This window comes from Bos indicus x Bos taurus, chromosome 12 (assembly GCF_003369695.1).
Source record: "Bos indicus x Bos taurus breed Angus x Brahman F1 hybrid chromosome 12, Bos_hybrid_MaternalHap_v2.0, whole genome shotgun sequence".
NCBI classification, from domain to species: Eukaryota; Metazoa; Chordata; class Mammalia; order Artiodactyla; family Bovidae; genus Bos; species Bos indicus x Bos taurus.
The window spans coordinates 35,907,739-35,924,126 of record NC_040087.1 but is presented as its reverse complement, the minus strand read 5'-3'; the positions used below and the strand labels follow the sequence as shown (position 1 = coordinate 35,924,126).

Genomic DNA, 16,388 nt, shown 5'->3' with positions numbered 1-16,388 from the left:
CCGAGGCTCTCACAGGTGGGGTGCTGTTCTGGCCCCTAAGACCAGGGTGATGCAGAGGAAGAAAACTGACCCAGGAGCCTGCTTCTGCCCCTCACGTCCACTCATCCCAGGCAGCATTCAACTAACAGCACACTGAGTAGAGCACAGGGCAGAGGGGAGCTAGTGTGGTCACCCAAGCAAGCGGGGGAGAAGGGCCAGCAGCTCAAGAGAGGACAGAGGGTCGTCTGGTCCACGATGGATGGTCGGGGAGGTCTGCAAAGAACCAGGAGGGCCCAGTCCTCACAGGATCCTGGTGAAAAGGGTGATGATAGATGGTTCGGTCCACCATTTGGTACCTTCCCATCCTGGAGCTGTTCTCCAGCAGACTTTCCCACATCTGCACCCGCCCCGAGGAGGGCCGAGCCCGGACTACCAGGAAGGACCATCGTGGAGGGAGCAGAAAGGCCCTCTGCTGTCCACCCTCCGGCTGGGGGTGGACCCGGAGGAAGCCATCTAGGGGGTGCAGCTCGGGGGCAGGACTGGAAGTCCGTGACCTAGCCCTGGGGAGAAAGCGTGTGGGACAGATCCAGGGTGCAACCTGAAGCCAGAGGTTTGGGAGCGGAGCCGCCACCCCTCACCTGGGATCCAGCTGCTCACCAAGCGTCCAGACGCAGTTCAACCCCTGAGGCCGCGAGGTTACCCCTGCCCTGGACCCACGAAGCTCCGCCGCCACCGCCCCATGGTCGGACTTCCCCAGGTGTCCCCTCCTCGGCTCCCCAGTTGTAACACCCCCGCTCGTCCCCCCGCTGTCCCCCCTCGTCCCCCGTGGTGCCCCCCGCCCCGTCCCCCCAGCTGTGACCCGCCCCCGCTCTCCCCCCAGGCTGCCCCCTCCGTTGACCCCCCGGCTGTCCCACCCCGCTCGCCCCCTCAGCTGTCTCCCCCAGCTTTCCCCTCTTTCGCCCCGACAGCTGTCCTCCCCGTCCGCTCCCCCCAGCTGTACCCCGCCCCGCCCCCCCAACTAGCTCCCCGCCCGGCTGTCTCCCCCTCCGCTCGGCCCCCCAGCTGTCCCCCCCGCGGAGCTCCCCCCGGCGCGGCCTCGGCCTCCGCGGGGACGTCCAGGAGATGGGGAGACCAAACTGCCCCCGCATCTTCCAGCTTGGCCTGGGCGCCTCCCTCCCTCTTCCAGCGGTCAGTCTCCCTCCACCCGCCTCCGCTGGGGGGTCCTGCAGTGCGGGCTGCGCCTTGCCCTGAGAGGCTACCCGGAGCCCTGCCCCGTTGTCCACGCGGCCAGATACCTCCCCCAAGGTCTTATTTCTGGGACACTCGGGCAGCTGGATGGTTATCCATAGACACCTGGGCAGCCTGTGCTGTGCTCTGTCGCTCAGTTGTGTCCGATTCTTGGCGACCCACAGACTGTACCCGCCAGGCTCCTCTGTACATGGGATTCTCCAGGCAAGAACACTGCAGTGGGTGGCCACGTCCTTCTCCAGGGAATCTTCCCAACCCTGGGCAACTGGACGGTTATCTATAGACACCTGGGCAACTGGGTGATACTGTCTATGCTCCTGGGCAGCTGGGCCATTACATATAGACTCTGGGGCAGCTTGGTTAACTGGAAAACAGGGGAAACAAGAACAGAAGGAAAGAAAATCCGCTTCACTTTTTTTTTCATACTGGGTTATTTCTAATATTAAAAAGAACTGTTGTGGTGTTATATGAAAGTAATTAAATTAGAAAAATAGAATTTGGACAGCTTTGAAATTAGTTATAAGTAAGTCATTTATTTGTATTCAGAAGCATTTATGTATTTCTAACTGCTGTTTTTCCATCTAACTGCTGTTTTTCCAAGTTTGTGAAAAAAGAAAGTAAAAAGCATTCGTAAGTAAAATGCTCAATAACATTTTACTTACAAATTTTGGACTCTGTCAAAAATCCAATCAATTCAAATTAGGATTAATTTCTTGTTCTATTTAGGATGCCTCCAATCAGCTGTCCTTGTTGATAGAGAGCTTCTATTTTTTTTTTTTTTTAATGTACTTAATTCCTTTACCAGGTCTTAGTTGCAGCATGCAGGATCTTCAGTTGTGCATGTGGAATTTAGTTCCCTGACCAGGGATTGAACCTGGGTCCCCTGCACTGGGAGCAAGAAGTCTAAGCCACAGGACCTCCAGGGAAGTCCCTAGCTTCTATCTTTTTGTGAATCTTCTCATCTGTTCTTGAACAAAACTGATCAGATTTGCTAACACTTTGATATCAGAAAGTCTTTGCATATAAATTTCGAACTAGCTTCTTAGTCAAAGATTTTTGCCTCCCCTGCCCCCTGAAGTTAGGGATCTTACTTCCCCCAGCAGGGATCGAACCCGCACTGTCATTGGTGATAGCACAGAGCCTAACCACTAGATCACAGGGCAGTCCCTTCCAAGTTTTGGCACCTCACACAGTCAGTCCCCTCTACTGACTTCACAGCAGAGGCTGGTCTGGCCCAGACCACTCTGGCCACCCTTGAGCTAGCCTCCCAAAGTGCTCAGGGTTATCTGCTTAACATGTACAACATCAGTTTCTTATCGCCTTTTCACTTAAAAACCCTCTTTGTGGCTTCTCCATGACTTCCCTGGTGGCTCACACGGTAACGCATCTGCCTACAATGCAGGAGACCTGGGTTCGATCCCTGGGTCAGGAACATCCTCTGGAGAAGGAAATGGCAATCCACTCCAGTACTCTTGCTCAGAAAATCCCATGGACAGAGGAGCCTAGTAGGTTACAGTCCATGGGGTGGCAAAGAGTCGGACCAGACTGAGCGACTTCACTTTCACTTTCATGCACTAAAATAAAATCCAGACTCCTCAGCAGGCCTACAAAACCCTCCTTGAACTATACTCTTGCCGGCTCTCCTGGCACCTGTGGTGTCACCCCTTCACCTGACCCTCTACTGTCTACCCTAGTCATCTCCAGATCTTAGGAGGATGAGCTTAATTCTTATTTTTCCTGCTGCCTACAATAATATTCCCCTTGTTATTCTTTTTTTTTCCCACCTTGCAAACTTTAAACTTTTTATTTTGTATTGGGGTAAGCTGATTAACACCCACTTCAGTGTTCTTGCCTGGAGAATCCCAGGGACAGGGGAGCCTGGTGGGCTGCCGTCTATGGGGTCGCACAGAGTCGGACACGACTGAAGCAACTTAGCAGCAGCAGCAGCAAGCTGATTAACTGTGGTAGTTTCAGGTGGGCAGCAAGGAGACTCAGCTACATATATCCATATATCCATTCTCTCCCAAACTCCCTTTCGTCCAGGCTGCCACATAACATTAAGTAGAGTTCCATGCACTGTACAGTAGGTCCTTGTTGTTTATCCATTTTAAATATAGCAGTGTGTACATGTCCATCCCAAACTCCCTATCTCTTTCCCTCCATCCCCCTGCCCCTGCTCCACAACCATAAGTTCATCCCCTAAGTCTGTGAGTCTCTTTCTGTTTTGTAAGTAAGTTCATTTGTATAATTTCTTTTTAGAGTCCACATATAATTGTGATGCTGGAGAAGACTCTCGAGAGTCCCTTGGACAGCAAGGAGATCAAACCAGTCAATCCTAAGGGAAATCAACCCTGAATACTCATTGGAAGGACTGAAGTTGAAGCTCAAATACTTTGGCCACTTAACTCGAAGAGCTGACTCATTGGAAAAGATCCTGATGCTGGGAAAGATTTAAGGCAAAAGGAGAAGAGAGAAGCAGAGGATGAGATGCTTGGATAGCATCATCAATTCAGTGGACATGAACTTCGGCAAACTCCGGGAGATAGTGAGGGACAGGGAGGCCTGATATGCTGCAGCCCATGGGGTTGCAAAGAGTTGGTTACGACTGTGACTGAACAACAACATGAGAAATGTCCTATGATATTTCTCCTCCTCTGTCTGCCTCCCCCTTCTTATTCTAATAGCTGCTCCTAGGGCAAATCTCTTTGGGCTTCCCTGGTGGATCAGTTGGTAAAGAATCCACCTGCAATGTGAGTGACCTGGGTTTGATCCCTGTGTTGGGAAGATCCCCTGGAGAAGGGAAAGGCTACCCACTCCAGTATTCTGGCCTGGAGAATTCCATGGACTGTATGGTTCATGGGGTTGCAAAGAGTAGGACACAAGTGAATGACTTTCACTTCACTTTCAGGGCAGATCTCAATGGAAAGATCACTTGCTCAGAAAGGTGTACCATGGTCATTAGTACAGGTCCTGTACTAATGGAGATCATTAGTACAGACCTCAACAGGTCTCCAATGGTACTCCCTATTAACCAGCTCTGTTCTCTTACTAGCTCTCCGCTGTAATTACTTTATTCATTTCATAGATTCTTTGTCATGTCTAATCTAGGGTAGACTATATGCTCCATGAGGCCAAGGATTGTATCCGTCTTATTCTGTGTTCTAGCCCTCACACTTATCATAGTATCTGGCATAACTTAGACACTCAGTTAATATCTGTGGAATGAATGCATATACATGTCTTAAAAATTCCACACTATGCTAACAACAATGACTAATTTTTGTTTCTACCACTAAGCATTAGGTTTCTCTTTTTCAATTTTATTGAAGTAGAGTTGACTTACAATTTTGTGTTCATTTCTTCTGTACAGCAAAGTAACTCAGTTATATATATATACATATTCTTTTTCCTCTTCTTTTCCACTATGTTTTCTCACAGGATATTGAATACAGCTCCTGTGCTCCATAGTATCACTAAGCATTAGTTGATAAAACTTTTCTGTCTTATCAAGCTTGATGAATCTAACACTGGTTACATTTCTTCTTTATTACATTTAAAAATGATGATTGAACTCAAAATTAGTTTCTTATCAGTACAGCTATGGTGTCTCAAATGCATTTCCCACTAATTGTTTTATGTCACATCACATAAAAAATAAGCTTTTTTTTTTTTTTTTTAATCTCCCTACCTGTCATGAGTATGCAGCCATTCTGGGTCCTGCTTTTCCATAGGTGGGTTCTTGAGTTGATTTCTGTCTTAGAGGCAGAGGGAAGTCAAAGTGCAAGTCTTCCATAGCTACACATATTTGTCTCCACTGTATGCACCTCATCTTAAAATCTTTTTACTTATCTGACAACAATAAAGATGATGACTCTATTCTCAAGGACAATTTTATTCTTCTAGGTATCACCAGATTTTTTTTTTACTGAATCTCTTTTTCACTTCTATATCACATAATAAAAAATTAGCAAGATATACTTCTTAAGGATGATATAAATTTTTGAAAACATTCTGTGGAAAAATATTGATACATCAAAATGTTAACAGCAAGTAGAAACCACCTTGCTGTTACACACCTACTAAATGGTGAGAAACCAGAACACTGAAGGCACCAAATGCTGATGAAGACATGGACGTCAGGAACTCTCCTCATTACCAGAGGAGATGCAGAAGTTCACTGTGAAAACAGTTTCTTCCAAAACTACACGTACTCTTAACATAAGATACAATAGTCATGCTCTGTGGTATTTATCCAATTTAGTTGCAAACATATTTATAAAAGAGCCTGAACATAGATATTTATAGGGGTTTTATTCATAATTGCCAAAAATTTGGAAGCAACCAAGGCTTCTTTCTGCAGGTGAAAGAATAAATAAATGTGATATGTCCAGACAATGGAATATTACTCAGCACTGAGAAGAAATGAGCTATGAATCCACAAAAAGACATGGAGGACTGTTAAATGCTTACTGCTTAATGGAGGAAGTCAATCTAAAAAGGCTGTTTACTGTATGATTCCAACTATATGACATCCTGGGAAATATAAGACTATGGACAGTGTAAAGGTCAGTGATTCGCACGAGTTATAGAGATAGAGAGTTAAATAGGTGGAACACAGAGGATTTTTACGGGAATGAAACTATTCCAACATCCATTTGTTAAAACTTATAGAATGTATTTATTAGTGTAACCTGTGTAACAGAAGTGAACCCTAGTGTAACCTGTGGACTTGAGGTGAGAGTGTTGTCAATGCAGGTTCATTCCCTGAAGCAAATGCACCACTTTAGAGAGGTTGTTGATAGTGGAGTGGGCTGTGCATGTGTAGGGCAGTGGGCCCAGGACACTGTGTATTTACTGCTCAGTTTTGCTGTGAACCTAAAACTACTGGGGAAGAGCATATGACCTGTTACCAAGAGCCAACCTTGGGTGAAGAATTACAGGTAATTTTTTTCTTTTGCTCTTTTTGCACTGGTTTTCCAATTTTTGTTGTTGTTATTGTTTGCTTTTTGTTTTTGTCACTGTGTGTTTGTTACCTATGGAAGTACGAAAAATATTTTTTAAAAAAGTATGCTAAATTCATGGAGAAGGCAATGGCAACCCACTCTAGTACTCTTGCCTGGAAAATACATGGACAGAGGAGCCTGGTAGGCTGCAGTCCATGGGGTCGCTAAGAGTCCGGACATGACTGAGCGACTTCACTTTGACTTTTCACTTTCATGCATTGGAGAAGGAAATGGAAACCCACTCCAGTGTTCTTGCCTGGAGAATCCCAGGGACGGGGAGCCTGGTGGGCTGCCATCTATGGGGTCGCACAGAGTCGGACACGACTGAAGCGACTTAGCAGCAGCAGCAGTAGCAGCATGCTAAATTCAAAGTTGTTGGATTTGCTTAATTTTAGGTCTCAGTCTCTTAGAGAATTGTAACCTAGTACAGAAACTCGAAAAACAATAGTTGATAATATAAGGAACTCTTAAATGGGCAAAAATTAAGCTTTAAATCATTATTTTCAGCTAATGATTTTATGAAAATCATAGAATTTGATTACTGGAAAGGACCTCCATAATCAGGATACAATTTTCTTTTTAAAAATTTGCTTCTATTGTAGTCAGGACCTCTAAAGTTTAGAAGGCAGTTGGGTGGGCAATGCTGCCTGGGAAGTAAAATGAGAAACATGGTGGGTCCTTGCATTTCAGCATGGGGGAAAGTTTATACATACATATATATAGTAAATATATTGGGTTATTTAATAATTTTTAAAAAGCCATAGGAAATGAGAGGAAAGCAATGTTCATAATAAGTTGGGAAAGTGAGAAGAGATGGAGGAGACATTGGGATCCCGAGGGATGAAAAGACTGAAGAGACAAGTGGACTTTTATTCAAGGGCACATTATGTACAATTGCTTCATTTTATTGATGGAGAAACTGAGGCTCTGGAAGGTCTAGGGTCACAGAGCTGAGGAATGGTGGAGTCACATCCATGTCAGTTCTGCATTCTCATCCAGATCAGAAGAGAAGCAAACTTGCTCAAGGGTTTGAGTGCCCAAACAAGTATTTAAAATACAAGTCCTCTGCCCAAATCTTCATGTTGCTTTCTTGCAAAGCTTAGTCTGCTTTTGTGATTAGTGCAGAATAACTCCACACACACACATTTTTGTAACAGCCTTCTCAAGTTATAATTTCATGTGTGCGTGTGTGCTAAGTCGCTTCAGTCATGTCTCACTCTTTGCGACCCCATGGACTGTAGAATTCCATACCATATAATTTGTCCATTTTTTTCAATTCATCCATTTAAAATGAACAATTCAATGTTTTTTTTTGCATATTCAGAGCTGTTGTCCAATTATCACTACAATCAATTTGCTCCAAAAAGAAGTTCCCTACACTTTAGCTATCACTCCCTACCTCCCCAGGCCTAGGGAACTAATCTATTTTCTATCTCTATAGATTGCCTTGCCTGGACAAGTCACATAAATAGAATCATGCAATGTATAGACTGCTTATTTTTCTTAGCATAGTGTCTTCAAAGTTCATCCATATTGTAGCCAGTGTCAGAGCTACATTCCTTGTTTTTGCTGAATAATATTCCATTGTATGGATCTACCACATTTGTTTATGCATTCATTAGTTAATGGACATTTCAGTTTCTACGTTTTGGAAATTACAAATAATTCTGTTGTGAACATGCAAATATTTGTTTTTATAGGTGCTTTTCTATAAAATTAAATGTAGCTTTTATTTAAATTATGACACAAAACATTCCCCCCCCCCACTCCCCCAAGTTTTCAAGTCTCAACTAAAATTCTCCCTGATATCATGTAGGTAATCTAGTGAACATTTTCACAAATGGATTTGAATAAATACAAAATGTGACTAATATATACTAATAAGCAATTATTACTCTTGTTAATTATAAAACAGCAATACAGTTAGATAATTAGTGTCAATATGGAGCTTCCTTAAATTAAACGGCATGCAGCAATCCAATCTGTCACTAAAGTCTGTGACAGAGCTTATTTGGAAGTATCTCTACTTAAGAATCACAGGGATGGGGGAGCCTGGGGGGCTGCCGTCTATGGGGTCTCAAACAGAGTTGAACACGACTGAAGTGACTTAGCAGCAGCAGCAGCTACTTAAGCCATCTAATTATAAACTCAATGAAGAGAAGTTATTGCAATGGTATGTGGTAACATAAAGGGGATGATGTAAGTTTTCATGGACTGATTACAATGTTATCCCGCATTTTGTAATAGCGGACGTTTCTGTCATGAAGCTGGTGACGTGAAGAATGTCAGTGTAAAACGGTACTGTGTAATACACATAGTCTTACAAGGATATTTTGTTTTTATTGAAAACTGAAAAACTTTATAATTAAGAAATAAAATGCAGAAAAATAAATGGTACCATTTTGAGGAAGCGGGTTGAAATGCATATTGAAATGCATATCTTTCAATTTAAATAAAGAGCAGTATATTCATTGATTTATACACAATGAGACTCACTTTCTACTAGACTGTGCTCTGTAAGTAGCGTCTCTTTAAGATCAGTCTTTTCTGAGACCTTCATGGATGATTATAATTTCATTAGAAAGTTCATGTTGTCCACCATCGTGTTGAACTTTAAAGTTGAACATCACGCGTCTGTTTACACTAGCACGCGGTGTGTGAAATTAGGTCCACTGTTTCCATCCATTTACGCCCCAACGGCGCCGGCTGCAGTCCCACCGACAGCCGCCAGGGCGGCCTCCCCGCCCGCCTCCTACGTGGAACCTCCGGACCCGCACAGCCCGTGACGCGCGCCCGGGACGTAGGTGTAGACGGCGAACAAAAGCCGAGCCCTGCGGCCCAAGTGGCTCCTTGGTAGGAGCTCGCCCGGTCCCGCCCGGCAGGCCTCGCACCTGCGCACCCTCCTGCCCCGCGGCCTTGTTCGCCGCGAGGCCGACGAGCGCGGAGGCCGGGGCACGGCGGGCCCGGCCCAGCCCTTCCGACAGGCGGGCGCCGGGATCGGGGACCCGCAGTCGCCTCCATCTTGACCGGCGGAGCGGGAGTGGCGTCCGGGCCGGACCCCGTCGCGTCGGCCGGGCCCAGGTTCGCAGCCGGCAGGGGCGCCGTCTCCACCGCGGGGTCCAGCCCCGGCTTCCTGGGACTAGTCGGAGTTGCCCCCAGTTCCCCCCACGGCCCCGACAAGATGGAGGACGTCGTCTCCTCCCTCAGCCATGACGGGAGCGAGGGACGCCTCCCCACGGGGCTGAGGAGAGGGGAAGCGCCTCCAGCCCTAGGAGCGCGTGGGGCCCCCCGCCAGCCTTCCAGACCCCGGCTCCCGCCCCCTTCGCCGAAGCCCCTGCTCTTCCAGCCCTCACGGGGCTCCCAGACACTGGACAGGGAGGGCTTGGGGGACATCGAGGCCGCGGCGCTCCTGAGGAGGCGGCGCTCGTAGCCGTTGCGAGGGCAGGTGGCCCGGATCAGGTCTTCGGGCCGCCGGGGCTCGACAGCGCCCAGCCCCAGAGGCCGAGCCGCGGCCGGTGCTGCGGGAACCGGAGTCGGCGGCCCGACCCTGACGGGCCGGGCCACGGTGGGGGCGGGGAGGGGGGGGGAATGGAATGGAGGCGCGGGGGTGTGGCCTGCGGCTGACGGACAGAGCATCGGACCACCCCCTCAAGGGGGGCCCTGAAGGAAGGCGGACGCAGCCAATGGGCGTCCCCGAGGCGCCCAGCCCGCCCTCCCCGGCCGCCAGTGAGGGCGCAGGGGGCGGGGCCTGCCGGGTCGGGCCGCGCCGCCGCGGCCGCCGCCTCCGCCTCCTCACCAGCGCTAAAGCCGGGACTGGACCGAGCGGAGTTGCGCGTGTTGCCGAAGGGGGGTGGGCCGGGGGCGGGGAGGTTCGTTCCGTGGAGCCGCAGCCAGAACCGGGTGAGGCTTGTCCCCGCCGTGTCTCCAGTCCAGGGCCGCCGACAGTGGGGGTGGCCGGGAGCGGCGCAGCCTCCGGAGGCGGGGGCGCCGGGAGGCGGAGATGGGTGAGGGCGGCCTCCGAAGCCTCCCACCGACCCGGGACGAGCGCCCCGCGGCGCGGCCGCCGTCGCCGCTGCCGCTTCGGGGCCTCCGGCTGCCGGCGGCTCCGCTGATGTCCCAGGCGCGTTGGCGGGCGGCCCGCGGGCTGCGGGAGTGCGGGCGCGGCCGCGAGGGCGGAGTGAGGCAGCCGCCGGTGGCGGGGGTCGCCCGGGGCCGCCCGGGGCGGGGGCCGGCTGTGGGGGTCGCGCGGTGTGGGGGTGGGGTGGGTGGGGGAGGGGCGCCTCCGTGGGGGCTCGGGGTCCCGTTAGCGCTCTCCCAGCGACGGCGCGAGGTCCCCGAGTTTGGGGGCGAGGGAGCGGGCCCCCCGCGCCGGTCCCCTCCTCGGCCGCCCCGGCCCCGGCGCGCGCGCGGCTCGGCTCCGCACGTATTGTTTGGCTGGGTCTCTAATGGCGGACGGGGAGGCAGCGCTGCCGGTCGCCGACTGCGGGGGGGCAAGTCTCGGGCCCCGGGCAAGAGCCGGGGGCACAGGCGGGGGGTTTCCGCCCCGCGGCGACGCGGGCTCTCCCCAGCCCGGCGTGGGTGCGGGCGCGGCGGAGACGGCGCTGGGCGGGCCGATCCGGGGGATCGGAGTCTCCGCTGGCGTCGAGGCTGCGCTCGCCCTTCCCTTACCCCTCCCCCCCTTCCCCCCGAGCAGGCCTGATGCCCTCCGCCTCCTCCCCCCAGGGTTTGCCTTTCACGTGGGTTTTGGTCCCAAATAAAAATTTTATGCCGTTTTGCTCTACTTTACGTTGGAGGGGATTGTTGGTGCCTGACTAGGGAGCAATAATCGAAGGTCCGAACCTCCTTGACCTCTTAGTTCTCTGCCTCCTTCTGGTGGAAAAGGTTTGGTTCTCCCACCTGGTTAGATGTTGTTGATCCATTTTTTCATTTTTTCTCTTATCCCAGGACCAGGACTTGAATTCATCCTTACCTGGTGCATCTTTGGCTGAGCGTGAGGAGGACAACACCCCGATTGTGAGTCTTTTGCCCCTAATTTGATGCTCCTAGAAGACGTTGGCAGGTTAATGTAGGGCCTCGGCCTGGGGACCGGTGCGTCCCCGTTGTTTTGAGGGGGAGGAGCTTCCCCCTGGGTGGCACTGCCCCCGGGGCGCAGCTTGGATAATGGCTGGTGAGGCAGCTGGGAGTGGGCGCTGCTGTTTGCACCGCTGCAGAGAGCGCTCCTGCTGCAATACCAACCTCAGCAACCAGAATACGGGCTCCTGCAGCTGCTCACGTTACCCGGGAGGAGGGGTGGAGGAAGGAGGGCATATTGCTGGCGCCCTCTAGAGTTCCAGGGTGGGAATTGAAGTCGTTTCGTTTGACGCCTGGTCTGCAACCATCTTTTAACACTTTCTCTTCCTTTTCAATGGAGAATTGATTGAAGGGGTTGGAGAAGCAAAACGACGGATTTAGCTCTGAGTGTGTGATGTAAAACACAAATTTTGACTCTTAGGGTTCATGAGTTGGTGGATGTCTTTAAAGTGTTTGCTTAGGAAAGGCATGAGGCCCCCTCCTCCTGTTGTCTTACTTTATCACCTAGTTCCCTGCTCTGGTTACTCTTAGCCCCAAATCTTTTGTGATGCTTAGTGTTCCCTTGAGTTGTTCCTGACGTGTTAAGTGTTACCTGAGAGTTATTGTTTAATGCTTGCAATTTGTCGGTTTTAAAGTAGCCTCGTAATGTGCTAGACAGTAAGATAAACATAACGGGTCATTTTCCATCCGTTGTTATGAGTTACAAAATATCAGTGAAGTTACTGTTCTGGACACATTATATCTCTGGAGCCCACCAATAGTTAACTTGCAGGTCTCTGCCAAAGGTGAGTCATGAGTATGGTCGCTTATGCTTAAATATTAAGTCTCAAATGGGTCAAAAAATAATAGACAATGAACACAAACTGAATACTGATTGTGAAGGATGATGTGAGGATGGCAACTTGTATTAAGCAAATACCACTTTAGGCAGGTCCCCGGTGCTTTCATGTATTATTTCCTTTAAGGAAATCTTGGCAAATGGCCTGCAGGGGTCATAAAAATAGCATGTATTGAGCCTGTATTGTATGCTAGCATAAGTTTTTTTTCTTTAAAGTTACTATGGCAACTATCAACTTTATGAGGGAAAATAGTATATTGAACCTCTGTGTACCTATCATTTACATTCTATAATTATCAACACATGTCCAGACTAATTTTTAACATATTAAATAGTTTAATCTTTATAAAAACTTAGTGTTTTTATTCCTAATTCTTAGAGGAGGAAACAGGCCTAAGCAGATAACCCAGGTAGTAGTATTTGTTTAAACAGGATTTGAACTTAACCAGTTTTGGTTACAGGCCTGAGTTCAGCAGCTGTGGTGTCCTGTTTTATTTGTGAATTTTCATTTTTTTAATTTATTTTTAAATCTTTGGGCCACACTAAGGCCTGTAGGATCTTAGTTCTGTGATCAGGGATCAAACCTGTGCCCCCTGCATTGGCAGTGTGGAGTTGTAGCCACTGGATTTCTAGGGAAGTCCTTTGTGTTGTCCTGTTTTAAAGTATATAATATGCTTGTTTCACAAATTTAGAAATTGAAATTGAAAAAACTGGAAGTTACAGTCTTTTCAGCCTGTATTCTTTTGCTGGAGACCAGTGGGTAAACAAACATGGAATGTTAAATCTTACTGAGTATCTTTAAGAAAAAAAAGTAGTACCACAGTTATCAATTAGATAACTATTAGATAATTATTTGACTGGTTTTAAACTAATAGGGTCTATTTGAATCAGAAATAATATATTCTTCTTTCAGTGTGTATGTGTGCAATTTAGTATCTACTTCTTAAATACTGTAACTTAAAATGAATATAACTTCTGTAATAAGTTTAAAGGTCTTTTCAGGCATTAAATCATTCAGATATAGTGGATCAGGGATTAAATCTTTCAACTATCAATAGATGGGTAAAGCTTATATTATCACCACATATTTTCCTAGAAGATTTACCATTCTAAAATTTTTCTTTGTATTTATTTGTGATGTCGGTGGAGGAAGGTTAATTGGTTATGTTAAGTACACATTTGGAGATGAGGACATACAAAATGTATAATCAGGACTTTACTGTAATGTCAACATATGTATGAACATATGTATGTATGAAAGCTAAGATTCTTTCAAATACGGTTGACCCTTGAACTACATGGATTTGAATTGTGGGTCCCCTTATGCCTGGATTTTTTTTTAATAGTGCTGCAGGCAGTTGGATCTGCTGATATGAAGGAACTCAGTAAAAGGGAGGCCCAACTATAATTTGTACACGGATGTACTTTTTTCTGACTGCACTGTGCAGCATGTGTGATCTTAGTTCCCAAACCAGGTATTGAACTTGTGACCCTTGTAGTGGAAGCTCAGAGTCCTGACCACTCACATCAGGGAAGTCTCAGTTTTTGAAGGGATGTGGTTCTTGTTTTCCTTAACGATTTAGCTCAGAATTAAAAATTCTTTTACTTAAAAGCATCAACTAATGGTGCTTTAATGCACCAGGCAAAAAGATAACCTGACAATTTTAAATTCACTTTGATTAAATCAAAGTTCTTTATTATATGTAAATTTATCGTGCACTTAATGTGAGTTAGGTACCTTTAGGTGTACTTATGAAGTATTTTGATATTTAAAAATACTTCACATGTTTATGGTACCTTCTTTAGTGCATCCTTAATAGTATGTGTTCCTCCTCCTGTCATTTGTCACACAGTTGAGGGAAAGGGAGAGTGGCCCTGCTTTTCTGAATTCTTCTCCTCTAGGTTCTCTTGCATTGGACTCTTGTACCCCATGTGGTGGGACAACTCTGAGTACTCAGATGTCACACCGATGCTGACAGTGAACATTTCAGACCTTTGTGTGGGTATGGAGCTTGACATACCATCTTCGTACAACACTGTTCCTATTTTTTGAAGTTTTATTGTATGTTGCCCTTGTTTGAGGTACAGAGTGCCTTACTAATGCATTTGAGGGAAAGTGAATCCTTACCTTTGGTCAGATGCTGTGTTGTAACTGTTATGTAAAGAATATGTATGCATGTTGGAACTCTATTGTTGTCAAAAGGTGTGGTATAATTAGAAATTTTGTATCTTTTTCTAGGCATTCATATCTGTCTACTGGTAATATTCACACATATATTATGTTGAATAACACTTATTACAAGAGGACGTTGACATATTCACCTTGCATGTTTTATTTAAGCGATGCAAGATGAGCCTAAACCCAAGTGCTTTCTCCCATTGGATTAACAGTATTTTATGTAGGGCATTTTAAGTTAGGAAGCAAGTATGCTGAGACAGTATGTTGATTCCATGTATTTTCCATTTTTGATTTCAGTTGGTTAATTTTTTTCTGTTCCTGTCAGAGCACAAATTGGGATTTTAGAATTGAACAGAACTTTTAAGATATTCTCTGGTGGCTGAGATGGTAAATAATCTGCCTGAAATTCTGGGGACCTGGATTTGATCCCTGGCTTGGGAATATGCCCTGGAGAAGAGAACGGCTACCCACTCCAGTTGTCTATCCCAGAGAATTCCATGGACAGAGGAGCCTGGCAGGCTACATACAGTCCATGGGGTCACAAAGAGTCAGACGGGACCAAGCCACTTTGACTTTCACTTTAAGATATTCAAATCTCAAAGTTCTTATGGACAGCTCCAATATGTAAAAACTATAAATTGTCATTGAGAAAGTTACTGTTGCTGATAAGTCACTTCAGTTGTGTCCGACTCTGCGAGACCCCATAGACGGCAGCCCACCAGGCTCCCCTGTCCTTGGGATTCTCCAGGCAAGAACACTGGAGTGGGTTGCCATTTCATTCTCCAGTGCATGAAAGTGAAAAGTGAAAGTGAAGTTGCTCGGTCATGTCCGACTCTTAGCGACCCCATGGACTGCAGCCTACCAGGCTCCTCTGTCTATGGATTTTCCAGGCAAGAGTACTGGAGTGGGTTGCCATTGGCTTCTCCGCACTCCAGTACCCTTGCCTGGAAAATCCCATGGACAGAGAAGCTGGTAGGCTACAGTCCATGGGGTCACAAAGAGTCGGACACGACCGAGCGACTTCACTTTCTTTATTGAAGTCTAGAGTTGTAATGTGTAGCAGTTGTTGTTCAGTCTCTTAAGTCATGTCCGACTCTTTGCAAGCCCGTGGATGGCAGGACACTAGGCTCCTCTGTCCTCCACCATCACCCAGATTTTGCTCAAATTCATATGCATTGAGTGGGTAACACTATCTAATCATCTCATCCTCTGCCACCCCCTTCTCCTTTTGGCTTCAATCTTTCACAGTGTCAGTGTCTTTTTCAGTAAGTCAGGTCTTCACATCAGGTATCCAAAGTATTGGAGGTTCAGCATCAGTCCTTCCAATGAATACTCAAGGTTGATTTCATTTAGGGTTGACTGGTTTGACTCTTAGGAGTCTTCTCCAGCACCATAGTTCGAAAGCATTAGTTCTTTGGCATTCAGCCTTCTTTGTGGTTCAGCTCTCACATCCATACATGACTATTAGAAAAACCATAGCTTTGACTGTATGGACCTTTGTTGGCAAAGTGAAGCCTCCACTTTTAAATATGCTGTCTAGGTTTGTCATAGCTTTTCTTCCAAGGAGCAAGCATCTTAATTTCATGGCTGCAGTCACTGTCCACAGTGATTTTGGAGCCCAAGAAAGTAAAATCTGTCTCTGCTTCCACTTTTTCCTTCTATTTTGCCATAAAATGGTGGGACCAGATGCCATGACCTTAGTTTTTTGAATGTTGAATTTTTAGGCAGCTTTTTCACTCTCCTCTTTCACTTTCATCAAGCATCTTAATTTCATCAAGAGGCTCTCTAGTTCCTCTTCACTTTCTGCTATTAGAATGGTATCATCTGAATATCTGAGGTTGTTGATATTTCTCCCAGCACTCTTGATTCCAGCATGTGATTCATCCAGCCTAGTATTTCACACGATATACTCTGCATGTAAGTTAAATAAACAAGGCAACAGAATACAGCCTTGTCATACTCCTTTCCCAATTTGGAACTGATCAGTTGTTTCATGTCTGGTTCTAATTGTTGCTTCTTGACCTGCATACAGGTTTCTTAGGAGACAGGTAGGGTGGTCTGATATTCCCAT

General features: G+C 47.0%; 2 protein-coding genes across 6 annotated transcripts in view; one reads left to right on the top strand and one right to left on the bottom strand.

The window, feature by feature from the left end:
- Positions 1-632: 632 nt before the first annotated feature.
- LOC113902101 (glycine-rich protein DOT1-like) lies at positions 633-1,127 on the bottom strand. Its single transcript, XM_027557072.1, has one exon. The coding sequence runs from the start codon at positions 1,125-1,127 to the stop codon at positions 633-635; it is 495 nt and encodes a 164-aa protein (XP_027412873.1).
- An 8,856-nt stretch (positions 1,128-9,983) lies between these two features.
- ZMYM2 (zinc finger MYM-type containing 2) overlaps positions 9,984-16,388 on the top strand; it is a 62,927-nt gene continuing 56,522 nt past the window's right edge. The window contains exons 1-2 of one of the 5 annotated variants that reach the window (XM_027557631.1): positions 9,984-10,130; positions 11,175-11,243. The gene's annotated coding sequence lies outside the window, so the exon portion shown is untranslated. Of the gene's footprint in view, positions 10,351-11,174; positions 11,244-16,388 lie in introns of all 5 variants that reach the window. The other 4 variants (XM_027557628.1, XM_027557633.1, XM_027557632.1 and 1 more) reach the window with 4 other exon arrangements.